This window comes from Kalmanozyma brasiliensis (genome assembly GCF_000497045.1).
Source record: "Kalmanozyma brasiliensis GHG001 unplaced genomic scaffold PSEUBRA_SCAF17, whole genome shotgun sequence".
NCBI lineage: Eukaryota > Fungi > Basidiomycota > Ustilaginomycetes > Ustilaginales > Kalmanozyma > Kalmanozyma brasiliensis.
Window position 1 is genome coordinate 332,780 of NW_015961956.1, and position 13,552 is coordinate 346,331.

At 60.4% G+C, this 13,552-nt stretch overlaps 1 protein-coding gene across 1 annotated transcript; it reads left to right on the plus strand.

Moving 5' to 3' along the window:
* Positions 1 to 332: 332 nt before the first annotated feature.
* PSEUBRA_002124 (E3 ubiquitin ligase, domain of unknown function DUF913) lies at positions 333 to 11,595 on the plus strand (the record flags this gene model as incomplete). The annotated part of the gene is made up of 2 exons (XM_059464749.1): positions 333 to 371; positions 475 to 11,595. 2 exons carry the CDS (start codon positions 333 to 335, stop codon positions 11,593 to 11,595), a joined length of 11,160 nt encoding a protein of 3,719 aa, XP_059320776.1.
* Between the last annotated feature and the right edge of the window lie 1,957 nt (positions 11,596 to 13,552).

Here is a 13,552-nt window from a genome sequence, read left to right on the forward strand (position 1 = left end):
TGAGAAGTGCAAGCGAAGTGAGCTTGGAGCTCAGCCTCCTCATCCTTCATTTTCCTCATCACTCACTCACACCAGGGGCTTCTCTCCTTCTCTCCTCTGCCGTCATCATCTCGTCGGTCGACTGCCGGACGAACAGGCAGATCACAAGAGAGGTGCTACCTCACACATCTCGGCTGTTCGTCGATCGAGTCGATGTTCAGACGTCTGGACCACTTCCGCATTCAGCCCACACCTGCCCCTGCTGAAAGGCTTCTCTTCGACCAAGAGGTGCGGCATCGCTCAGCTGGCTCGGCAGAGCACTTGACGCCGCACTTTCTTGCCTTCGCATCACGATGAAGATCACAAAGGCGCCAAAGCGTCTGGCACCAGCCGTGAGTTTTCCGCTCCTAGATGATACTGACGCAGGATTCCCGATGCGTGTCTCAGAGCAAGCATTCTAACGATCCACTCCTCTTCCATTTGCCACTATAATAGGCCCCAGAGATTGTGGCGCTGCAGGAGCGCATCACAAAGTCATCCGATGACGAGCTACCGGCCGTGCTCGACAGCATATCCGAATGGTGCTGGCCACGCGGCGATCTCTACTACTGGACCGGCACACTCAATCGCTTCGACACCATCCTCGAAAATGTCTGCCGCGACTACGAGCTGTCCAAGATCCAGCTCAACGAGTTCACCCCCATCACAAAGCGTCTCGTCGTCAGCATCGTGCGCTTCTCCCGCCTTCTCATCGAAAACTGCACCAACCGCAAGCTCTACAGCTCTTTCGAGCACCTCAACGAGCTTCTCTACACGCGAGACCTCGACGTGCTCGAGACCACCCTCCGCCTAGTCCTCCGAGCCGCACAGCAGCACAGCACTCACCATCCTCGACACGAGTTCCAGATCTCCAAGGACCGTCTCACCACGCTCTCCATGATATGGACTCCCAGAGACCATGGCCTTTCGCTCGTCGATATTGCCCGGCCCGAGGTTCAACTGCCGACCGGTGTGGCCGACGTTCGCTTCCAGTTCTTCAGGCGCAGTGGGTCAATCATTCAGACCGCATCGACCTCTTCGCAGCCCGTCGCGTCCTCTTCGACCATCTCCGCCAGCGAGTCACCTCACCCCATTCGCACCGCGGCTTCTCCTCATCAAACCCACCAGCAGTATCAGCCGTCGACGTCAACGCCAACGCGCTCGCGCAACAGAGACACTCGCCCGGCCATACTTCCCGCTCTGTCGGCCAGTGCCCTCCTCGCAACGCCAACACGTCCCGACGAAAGGGCCGAGAGCGCTGCAACGGCAGCATCCGGCTCGACCTCGGCTGCAGGTCGTCGCGAAGGCTTGATCACGGTCGAGCTGAACAAGGTCGCTGGCGATCCCGCCGACGTATTTGCCAAGGCGGTCGAGAGCTACGAGATTCCATCCGAGGAGCGCTTCGAGCTCTTCCAACGCGTCCGTCTGGCGATCGGTCTTCAGAATCAAGAAGCTCGCAAGCAGCTGCTCATCTGTCGCCTCCTCGCCATGGCCTGCTATGGTCTCGTCATCGGCGAATCCGCCGCAAACACCCAGCTCTTCCTGTACGAGCCAGACCTGGTCCAGCGCGTCGCCGCACTCATCGACCCTGTGCAGAAGCTCGACATGGCCGTCCAGAGCAGCGCCTTCTACGCGCTCGAGAGTCTCGGCCGCTACCGCACCAAGATCGCCGTGGTGCTCAACTCGGTCAACGCCTCGGTCAACCACGGCATCATCCTCAGTGTGCTGCGAAGCCTCATCGACGACCTTCGCACCGACGAGCCCGTCTCGAGCGATCACTTTGTTGACTCCGTCCTCAGCTTCGTCGCCTTCATCGGGAATACGTCGCTCGGCAGCCCCATGATCGTCGGTGCAGGACTCATTCCTCTCCTCATCGACCTCATCGGCATCCCATGTCCAGATCGCTACATGGTGCAGCGTACCGTCTCTAGGGCGATGGGCCTCATGGACGCCCTCATCTACTCGTTGCCCCAATCTTTCGACCTCTTCTGCAACGCACGCGGCCTCGATGTCATGGTCGATCGCATCAAGGCCGAGGTGGATCGCGACATCGAGGATGGCTCCGCTGATCGCATGAGCGACAGTGTCTTTGGCGAGCCAGGCCCAGACAACCTCTACGGCCGCCTCGCTTTTGGCCGCGCCGGGCTGATCCGCTCCATGTTCAAATCGATTTCTCAGATGATGGCCTTGACCGGCACCGGAGATGGCCTGCGCAACCTTGTCAACACCTCGCTGCTGGACTCGCTCAAGCGCATCATCGTGCACCGATCCATCTTCGGTCCGCAGATCTTCTCGCTGACCATCCTCATCATCTCGGCCTTTGTTCACAACGAGCCGACCTCGCTCGCGATCCTGCAGGAGGCCAAGATCCCCGAGGCCTTCTTTGATGCCATCGAAGCCGACATCGAGGCGAACTGGGAGGTCATCTTTGCGATCCCGAATGCCATCGGCGCCATTTGCCTCAATCAAGCTGGGCTCGACCTCTACAACTCTCGTCCACTCATCCCCAAGCTCTTTTCGCTTTTCACTTCGGAGCGTCACAGCAAGGTGTTCCAGGATCGCGACAATGCCAACGCTTTTGGCGCTGCCATCGACGAACTCATGCGCCACCAGCCCAGCCTCAAGCCGCTCGTCATGGAATCGATCATGAAGACGCTCGACGAAATTCAGCAGATGGGCCGCACCTTTGTGCTGCCTGAGGACGCCAAGGCGCGTGCAGCGTACGGGTTGCTTCCTGTCGGTCAGGTCGCTGCCGATGAAGCCGATGCCACCACCGCTGCGGGCTCGACTGGCGGCCGTTCCGTCGCGCTGGCGGACGTGGTCACCGACGAGCCAGACCCGATCCGCAAGGAAGACATCACCAAGCTCGAGTCCAACCCGGTCATTGCCTCCATCGACGTGATGGCCCGCTTTCTGGAGGGCCTCTTCCAGACCACCTCGCACTGCAAGGACTTCATCAAGATGGATGGCTTCGACAAGCTGCTCAGCTTCTACTCGTTGCCGTGTCTTCCTTACGACTTTTCCGCGTCGCTGCTCGCCGACTCGCTCGTCACGCTCGTGCGCTTGATGGCAGAGATCAGTCCTAGCACGGTTCTGATCGCCATGCTCCGCGACGTCAAGGCCGCCTCGGAGGAAGCGGCGGCGCTGTTTGGCATCACGGACAAGTCATTCGCTTCCCTGACGTACGACAACACGGTTTCGCGGCTGTTGTGGATGGCGACGCCCCGTGACGAGACAGAGGTGGAGCAGGCCAACCTCGCGTTCCGCAAGCTGGTGGGTCTGTGCTCGCGCACCCACCTCTTCACGGATGTGTGCACGATCACGTATGTGGGTCACAAGCTGCCGTCCATTTTCCTTCAGACCCTCGTGGCTAGCACGACATCGGGTACCGTCAGCATTGCAGAGCTCGGCGCGATCCACCGTGCCTGCGCGTGGGAGAACATGCTGCTCAAGACTTCGCTGCCGCCTCCGCATCCCTCGGCCGAAACCGCCAAAGCCGACACGGAGCCAACATCTGCAGAAGATACGCAGACAGAATCGCAGCAGTCAACCGCGACAGGTGCTGTTGACCTTCCTGCGCAGTCTTCGAATGGCGCAACGGGCTCGTCCACGCGCATGCCGCAGCCGCAACGCACCCCACAGCACGGCGTTCCGGATGACCTCTTGCAAGATCTTGCTGGTACCGTCGAGCAGCGCGCTCAGCCGCAAGACTCGACTCCGTCGCAGGACGAAGATCCGAGACAGCGAAATGCCGCTGCGCTGCGCTACGTTGCTTCGCAGGTCCCCTCCTCGCTCACCTCGCTTTTCGAAGAGACGGTCCGCTACCTAGCCCCCCGTCGCAGCGTCGATGCTGCCCACAAGGCCGCCGCATACACAGCCTCTGTGGAGATCGCCAAGTTCCTCAAGGACCACCTCACGTGGCGAGAATCGAGCAACGGCATCAACAGCTTTGCCTTTGCCACGCTCATGATCTGCCAGACGAGCTGTCTCCTCTTCGACGAACGGCCCAGCTCTCCTGTCGTCTATCCAGCCATTTTGCGTGCCTTGGACAAGCAAGGCGGTCTTGATGCCCTCTTCGACCTGTTCCGCCGCTATGTGGCCGAGATCGACCGATTCTACAACGGTCACGGCAACAGCATCGAACTCTCGGCCACCGACATCGACGAGGCAGGCATCAAGCTGGGTCACACCTGTGGCGGTCTCAAGGTGATGCTAGGTCTGTTGCTTAAGCTCGTGCACTGTAAGGGTCTCATCGACTCCGCTCAGACGACGCAACTCATCCGCGAGGGCGGCAAGGACGTCTTTGAGCCTCACGCGTACCTGGTCCAGATCCGCTTTGGGGTGCTGCAGCTGCTGCTCTCCGCCTGGGATAAACCGTGGCTTCCTTCCATGCCTGCATCGGTGAATCGCTTGATGCTGCAGAACCTCTTGACCATCCTCAAAGCACAGAACGAGTCAGCGTCCGCTCCTAAGAAGACCTCAACCACCTCTGGCGCTCCGGGTGCATCCGGAACGCTCCCATCGGGGCTGTTGAATATGGCTAATCCATTCGCGTTTGGTAGTGCGCCTCGCACAGCTCCTTCACCCATTCGCAGGCCGCCCAACGAGGAGCGTGTCCGCACGATGGTGGACATGGGCTTCCCCGACGGTGCAGCCCGTCATGCTCTGTCTCGCTGTCAGAACAATCTCAACGCGGCCACCGAGTATCTGCTGGCGCATGACGAGCTCGTTGTCCACTACCGTGATAATCCGACTCAACCGTGGGGCGACGAGCGCACTGGTGCCACGGATAGCCAGAACGGAGCTCGAGGGGCTGCTGAGCCGGCTGCACCGCCATCCGACACTGGTGCGGCCGCCGACGCTCCTCCAGGTGGGGCTACAGCTACGAACGGTGCCGGTGACGATCGTGCTGACACGACCAACGCCGCGGCCGGCGACGTACCAGACGCAGCGATGGCCGACGCCAGCGGAAGCGGTGAGGCGGCTGCGGAGACGAGCGACAAGGAGGCGGAGACCGATGACACGATGGACACCGACAAGGTGGCCAAGCTGAAGGCCGAGTTGGAAGAGCGCCGTGACTCGCTGCGAGCTTCCCTGGTTGAACGAGGCTTGCAGCTGGCCGATCATCATCCAGCGCTCGTCTTCGAAGTCAAGTCTGCCATCATCTTGCAGGCATCGGATCGAGCCAAGGCGATGGCGCACATCGAAACGCTTGTCAAGGTCATTGATGCCGAAGCATCCGCTGCTTTCGGCGTCAAGGCTGACTTTGTCGCCTTGCGCATGCAGCTGCTTGCTCTCGTGTTGCACGACGAGCAAATTTTCAAGCAGCTCGATCGCGACGTCGCCACGACCATTCTGCGGTCGCTCGAAGGGCTGATCAAGCTGTACGGAACCCGCCCCTCTTCGTCTGAGGACGCGAGCGTCCCTGGCTCGGCATCCTCGACCGCTGAATCCTCTCAAAATGCTCGAGCCGCCACTCCATCTGCATCATCTGCAGAGTCAACCCCTCCGAAGTCGACACCCAAGTGGCTGGCATCCCTCATTCTGGCTCTCGTCGGCATCCTCGGCTTCTCGGAAGACATTGCCGAAGTCAAGACCGACGATGCTCTGCTCGATGCGACGATGGATACCGAGTCCACTCCCTCCGATACTGCTGGCAACGCAAATGGGATCACGACCGAAGCTGCTGGAGAAGGCGCCACCGCTGCCTCAGCAACCATCAAGCCGGACCTGCCGCGCGTGCGAGTCGGCTCAGTGCCGATCTCGGATGCCCTCTTCCTCTTTGCCCTGCAGATTTTCCGCGAGGCGACTTCGCTCGAGAGAAACGACTTGCTCGCAGCTTTCCGCCTGCTCACCGTATTGACGCGTAACCACACGTACGCAGCTCGATTCGCACGCGAGGGCGGCGTTCGCCTGATTTTGGAGCCCTTCCGGGTGCTCGAGCCCAAGCAAGTCTCGGGATGTCAGCCGTTCGTGGCCATCGTACTGCGTCATATTGTCGAAGACGCTCAGACGCTGGCGAGCGTCATGAGGCAAGAGATTCACAGCCTGGTGGCGCAGTCGCGCAACAAGACCAGCGACACCTCGACGCTGGTTCGTCAGCTGGATTGTGCCGTCCTGCGTGACCCCGACGTTTTCCTCGAGTCGGCCGTTGCCAAGGTGGAAATGACCGAATACTCGCCCACCAAGGGCAGCGGACACATCAAGCTGCTGCAAGACCCGGCTGAGGCCGAGAAGAAAGAGGCCAAGGACTCCCCTTCGGATCTAGGCAATGGCTCGGCGAGTCTTGCGAGCCTCCGTCTCGGCGATGATCCGATGGAAAATGCTGCTGATGGCGCCAGCGCAAAGGCCAACGAAGAGCCCGCCTTCTTCAAGTCAGCGACGCAATTGTCGGTCCTCGCTGCTCCCTCCGAAGAGCTCGACGGCTTGATGAGCTATCTGCTGACCGAACTTCTTCGCGTCTCGGGAAGGAAGACCCAGTCCATGACTGCGTCGGCGTCGAGCAGCACCGCTGAGAATGCGACTGCTTCGAGCGATGCTCAAGCCGCGGTCCTGGACGCTGCTGGCACTTCATCGACCGCCTCGACCGCGACGAACGGATCCGTGGCTGCCACGCAGGAGAAGACCGAAGAGGAGAAGCAGCAAGACATTGCTTTCTTCTACTCGTGCTTCCTCATGCAGTGCCTGACCGAGCTGCTCTCGTCGTACTCTTCCTGCAAGACCTCCTTTGTCAACTTCAGCAAGAAGCGTCTTTTCGCCGCTGCGGCCGGGAACGCTGCTACGCCCGTGTCCACGCCTGCTGCTGCTCCTGCGTCGGCGAGCGTCACCTTCGCGCCCGGCACTCCCGGCAGCAAGGAAACGTTCCGAACGCGTGCCGGCATCCTGGGTACGTTCTTGACCGAGCTCGTCCCTGCTGGCTTCCTCAGCTCGTACGGCAGCACGGAGCTGCGCAGGAAGATGACGCTGTCCAATTGGGCCATGTCGGTCCTCGTGGCTCTGGCAGCAGATGTCTCCGTGCACATCGACGTCAAAGAGGTCCCCGCCGACCTGATCACAGTGCGCAGGACGATGCTCGATGCCATCGCGAGGTCCATCAAGGAAGCTGCTTCTTCTTCGGAATCCATCGAAGTGCGCTACGGCCGTCTGTACGCGCTGAGCGACCTCTGTTATCGATTGCTGATCGCTCGTCCCAACAGCACGGGCGGCAAGCAGACCGAGGACCTGACGATCCACATGGCCAAGATGATGCTGGAGAAGAGCTTCGTCACTGTGCTGACCAGCGCCATCGCCGATGTTGATCTCAACTTGCCGACCGTCAAGTCGCTACTCGAAGCCATCTTGCGGCCCCTTGAGCATCTGACCAAGGTTGCCATCCGGATGAGCAAGCCCAAGGCCAGCGCGCGCGCGGTCATTGACGAGTCGGACGACGAGACCGACTTCTCCTCCGACTACGACATGGAGGAGGACTTTGACGACGATGACGAGGACGACGAGGACATTGAGCGTGCCGAGACGCCCGATTTCTACCGCAATTCGTCCCTCGGCATGCACACCGGCGAGATGGACACAGGCCTCGATGACGACGAGATGTCGGACGAGGACATGGATGACGAAGACGACATGGAGATGGAGGACTTTGACACCGACACCGGCAGCGAGCTGTCCACAGACGAGGAGCTCGAGGGCATGGACGGCGACGATCCCCGCGTTGTGGAGCTGACCGATTCCGACACGGACATGGACGACTCGAGCGACGATGACTCTGATTCGGACGAGGACGACCACACGCATTCGCATGGCCATGACAGCCACGATGACGACGCCAGCATCATGGATGAAGAGGACGAGTGGACCGACGAGGACGACGAGGACGACGACGGAACCGACCTCGACGATGAAGAGGAGGAGGCGCTGGACTTTGTCTTCCAAGACGGCGAGGAGGGATTGCCACCGATCACAGAGGAGTTTGAGGAAGGCGACGATCTTCCTGTGATGGAGGGCGACATGGTCGATGGCCTGGTGGACGACGAGGAGATCGAGATGCTGGACGACGAGTCCATCGACGGAGATATGGACCAGGACGAGCTTTCGCAGCTCGAGCTGGCGGAAGAGTATGTCGGCCCGGCCGACGACCGCTTTGGCGCCAACTGGGGCTGGACCGCTGTGCCTGATCCGCGCACGGCTGGTCTTGGCTCCTCCTCGGCTCGTCCTCGAACGGCTGGGCTCCTGCCACCGAACTTCTTCTTGCCCAATGCCATCGCCAACACGGGCAGTGGTACAGGCGGCCATCGCCGACGCAACCTGATCGATTTCGACTCGATGATGGCACCTCGACGCACAGCGCCGCCGTCCGATGAGATCTCTACTCATCCTCTGCTGGTGGACCAGTCGGATGCCGATGCTAGCCGTCACGCAGGACGAGCGACCCGCCGCGGCCCTGGCGGCGGATCCCTACCCTCTGGCTATGCGGACTGGGCTCAGTCCGTGGAAGACTTCGTGGGCGAAGGGGCTCTGCAATTCCTTGAGCATCTCCTCGCGCGAGGCGGTGCAGGCTCTCAGGAGATCCGCATCGAGATGGGCGATGGAGGCCGAATGCGCATCGACGGCATTGACGTGACCGGCCGAGGAGGCCGCGGAGGTCACCATCATCACCATCACCACAGTCACACCCATCACGGACAAGCCGTGCTGGGCGGCGGTGGGCACCGGGCCGCCAACGACAGGCAAGCTGCGGCTCAGAACGACCCCGTCACCCTTGCTCAATCTTTCACGCCCATGCCGACACTGACGAGATGGTCCGAGGAGGCACTGATCCTCCTCCCGTCTTCTCCCGTCTCAGCCGAACGGACCTCCAGGATGCGCGCTCACCTGATCAATGCGCTTCTGCCTGGCTTCAAGAAGCATCGTTTGGAGACGCGTCGTCAGCTGGAAGAGGACCGAAAGGCGCTCGAGCAGGCCAAGCAGACACGAGAGAAGGCCGAAGCCGAGCTCAAGCGTCTGCGCGAGAGCAGGGAGCAGACCGAGAAAGAGCTCGAAGAGGCTCGCGAACGATTGCGCCAGGGTGAGGAGCGTGCCAGGCAGATGATCGCAGATGGCATCGGCAGCAGCGAGCTTCAGTCCCTTCTTCCCTCTTCGTCAGCAGCGCCTGCAGAACAGTCTCAAGCGGGTGCCTCGCGTGATGCTTCCAATGCTAGCGAGGCTCCTGCAGCAGAGACCTCCGATTCTGCGAACGCTGGTGCCGAGCTTACATCGAGCTCGACAGCTGCCGCTCTGCCTGACGACGTCGAGATGGCGGATGCCGAACCCACGCAAGCCGGCTCGTCTTCGACTCAGCAAGCAGACGCAGCCACGACTGGCGCGCCCGAAACGCAAACCCACGAAGCTGCCACCGAGACGCCGCGCGCGACCATTACCATCAACGGCGAGGAGATTGACATCACCGACACTGGCATCGATCCCACCTTCCTCGAGGCGCTTCCGGACGATCTGCGCGAGGAGGTGCTCAACCAGCACTTCCGGGAGCGTCGAGCTGCGGAGGCCACCAGCAACTTGCCTCAGCCTACGACGATCGCACCCGAATTTTTGGATGCTCTCCCTCCCGAGCTGCGTGCCGAGGTCATCCAGCAAGAAGCCATCGAGACTTCGCGACGCCGCATCCGCGAGCAGATCGGCTCAGGCGGCAATGGCGATGGCCCTGACCAAGGCGTCGGACAGGGAGGTGCCGGAGATCGAGGTTCTGCTGCCCCCTCTTCCACGCGATCAGGCGCAGAGGGTGCTGGCGCGGCCAGACGTGACAGCGAGCATCCAGCGTTCGACTTCCTTGACGCCGCCTTCGGCGAAGTGCTCCGAACCGGCGGTGCTCCTTCTGGCGTTCTGGGCGGCATGGCAGGCCACGCCGCCACCACGGATGGCGACAATGCGGATGGCCGGAACCGTCAGCATCGCCGATTCGACGAGGAGGAGAGTGACAGTCAGGACATTTCGACTGGCACCATTCGCGCTGTCCCCGCCTCTTCTGCAGCCGGACGGCTTGGATCCGTGCCCATCCGCATGCTCAATGCATCCGGCATTCCCAGACCTGCCGGTGCTGAGGCGCGTGATGGAGCTGACGTGGACCCAACAAAGAAAGCCGGACCGCGCGACGCCATTCATCTGCTCGACAAGTCGGGCGTGGCCACACTCGTGCGTCTGCTCTTCTTCCCGCAAATGAACGCCAAGCAGACCGCATTGCACAAGGTGCTCGCCAACCTGGCAGAGAACTCCAAGACCCGTGCGGAGCTGCTCAACCTGCTTCTCATGGTCTTATCGGAAGGCTCGGTCGACGCGCACGCTGTGGACCGCTCGTTTGTATCGATGAGCAACCGCGCTCATCGGATGCACTCCACGCCGTCGCGACCGACGCCCAAGCGATCTCTCACGGGCCCTGCCAGCGCTGCGCACCTTCCGACGTCCACACCAGATGGGCCTGGCACGACTGGCGCCACTGCGCCGCTCTCCAAGACGGGCGACGAGGCGCCGTTCCTGATTGCTTCTCGCAGCATCGACACGTTGCTGCACCTGACCAATGTCAACAATCAGTCGGCCATGTGGTTCCTGCGAAATGAGGCGCGACCGCCGAAGAAGAGCAAGGGCAAGGAGAAGGAGACCGAGACGTCCGACCGCGGCATCGCACCACTCAACATCCTGCTCGGGTTGCTGGCCAAGGAAACGATCCTGTCCAACAGTCAATTGGTGGACTCGCTGCTGGATCTGATCAGCACGGTGACGAGGCCACTGATGACGACGACGAACAGACCGTCGAGTGCGGATGCCGAGCCAGCTGCGAATGCCCCGCAGGTACCGAGTGAAGCGGCCACGAGCGCGGAGATGGTGCGAAGCGACGGCCAGGACGCCGGCCCGAGCGAAACGACCTCCACGGCAGCACCTGCAGCTACAGACTCCGCATCCGCTAACGCTGCCAACGCGAGCGACGATACTGCCGCTACCACTTTGCAGACAGAGGTGGCGGCGATCTCGGTCAAGCCTCGAACGGACGGTGCTCTCAATTCGATGCCAGTGATCCCGGCGGATCGACTTTGCAATGTGGTCAAGCCTTTGGCTACGTCGATCTCAAGCAAAGGCTTCCAGAGCACACTGGCGATCGCTCTGCACCTGGGCGTTGTGCAGGGGGCGCGCGAGACCATCTGCGAAGCATTGCAAGCGCAGGCGAACCAAGCTTCGCAATCGTTGGTGGGGGATCTGGACGCGCTGCTCTCGACGCTTCCAGAGCCCGTGGAAGAGGATGAAGAAGAGGATGGTGGGAAGAAGACCAACACGGGCGCAGAAGGTGGTGTTGGCGGCAGTGGCGACTTGACGCCTGGAGCAGCGGCGCAGGCAGCAGCGGCAGCAGCTTCGGCTGGAGTGACGCAGTCCGGGATTGTGATCAGCGGGCCAACGGTGACGGACCGACTGTCGGCCATGAGCGGAGCGCAACGGATCGAGTCGAAGGCTTTGGCGACATTGGCGAGCCCGGCGAACGCGCAGGCGGTGCTGCTGCGAAGTCTGCGCGCCTTGAACTACATCTTGACCGGGCGATGAGGAAGGTAGCCCGCGTTCAACCCTCTCCTGCATATACGCAGCGAACAGCATTCAGCATGACCCGCATGAACTCATCTGTAACTAGCACGCAAACCACAAATGCATTTGATTCGTATCTCGGCTTTGTTCGATTGTCGAGAGTGGATGGGTTGACAGGCCCAGTGTTTTCAGAGAAGAGAACGGACCGCATGAGGAAGCGTCGAAGCGATTCGTGCATCTGCATCTACGGTGGCGGTAAGATATCGTATGAGAACGAAAAAAAGCTCGCTTGTTGATGCAAGTCTAGACCCCGCACCAGATCCCGGCTGCCGACGCTGACTTGCATATTGGACAGATAGGCATTATACCAACCTTTGCAGTCGGAAATTGACCCAGGCGAGCAATCCTTCTCCGAGCGTTGTCAGAGGCAGATGAGTGACTATGATGGTGTCGAGCAACACATGAATAGGATTCAAGGGTCACAGTGACAAGCGGGCGGTATGAACGTCTGCGGCCAGAGACGTCTCTATCGAGCTACTGGAGAAGTGGCTGGCTGGCTGGCTGGCTTGCTGCGGGTCTGGGCGCAATTTGAAATGAGCTGCAATTTCGAATGCGTCTTGCTTCCCTTCTGCTCTGGGCTTGTTTGAAGACCAATACGCCAGCCACGCTTGCAGCCACTATGGAATGACTCACTGTCCCATTCTCGCTGTGAGCCAGACCTGGATATGTCGATGCGGGATGGAGCGAGTGAGCATCGACACGATTCACTTGCCTAGCCAGGCACTGATCGTGCTTGGCCTGGACCCAGCAGCAAGCGAGCGTCTTGACAGAAGATGACCGGACCGACAGGATGGGGCTGGTTGATCATTGGCTCAGTCTTGCGCGTGGTGGTTGAGGTGCAGAAATTGGCATAAAACAGCGCTCTAAAGAGGCTTGCGTTCAGGGTCGCTTCTATTGGCTCTCATTGAATCACAATAAATGTATTAATTCTGCCTGTCGCCTGGCTGTCGGTTGGCTCGGTTGGGATGCCACGCGCTCGCTTTGGCGCTCTACGCCAGTCTCTTTTCATTGACTGCGGGTCCGAACGCATTGGTCGCTTTGACTCGACTCGACTTGACTCTGGGTTTGAGCCCGTTTGGATTGGGCGCGTGGGTGGGGTGCTGACTTTGACCCACTCTCTCAACCTCAATCTCTCTTTCCCTCGACACGATCCACTCACACCACTTGGTTTCCCTCTGTTCGAGCTCGCCCTCCCATCTCGCTATCCACTCGAACGCACAGCTCGTCGCACCTCCAAGCTCCTTTCAGCACCTTACGCACGCCTCTGCTGTCGCTTTCGTCCGGTGCCATCCCAAGGTGCGATCGTCCATCTGCAGAGCTTTTCATCGCAAGCCAAAGCCAAAGGCTTCTCGATCATCTCCCATCTAGACGTCATCTTCGAGGACTCTCGCTTCATCTCGCGGTATCATCGGCCCCACTGACAGCTGCACCTTCACGACAATCGGCATCTCACACGGTATCCTGGTGGTGCTCCAAATTTCTCAGCCGCACGTCCCGCTCTTCAACGAACGGCGAACAACACGGCCTTTTCGTCGCGTGCCATCCGTTCTTGCACAGCAACGATTCCATTTCCCCACCGTCGAGCGGCAATTCAAGTTCGGTCCCGTCCTTCATCTCCGAGATGAACCTCTCCTGAACTTGCACCACTCTTTCCACCATCTATTGGCTTGGCAGTTCCACCTGCCGTCCACACAACGCCAGTCCCACCGCAGCTCATCACCGCAAACCGAGCTCGGCATCCTTCGGTCCTAGTCGGTTCTGTCTTGACTGTCCCATCCGATCCAACCAAGACTCGGCGAACAATTCATTCTGCTTCTTGGCTTCTTGAACGCCGCCGCCAATATCTGCGCAAAAGATACAGCCTTGCATCGTCGCCTCCTCTGGACTCCTTTGGCCCGTACGCTCATTAGGCTTTGGT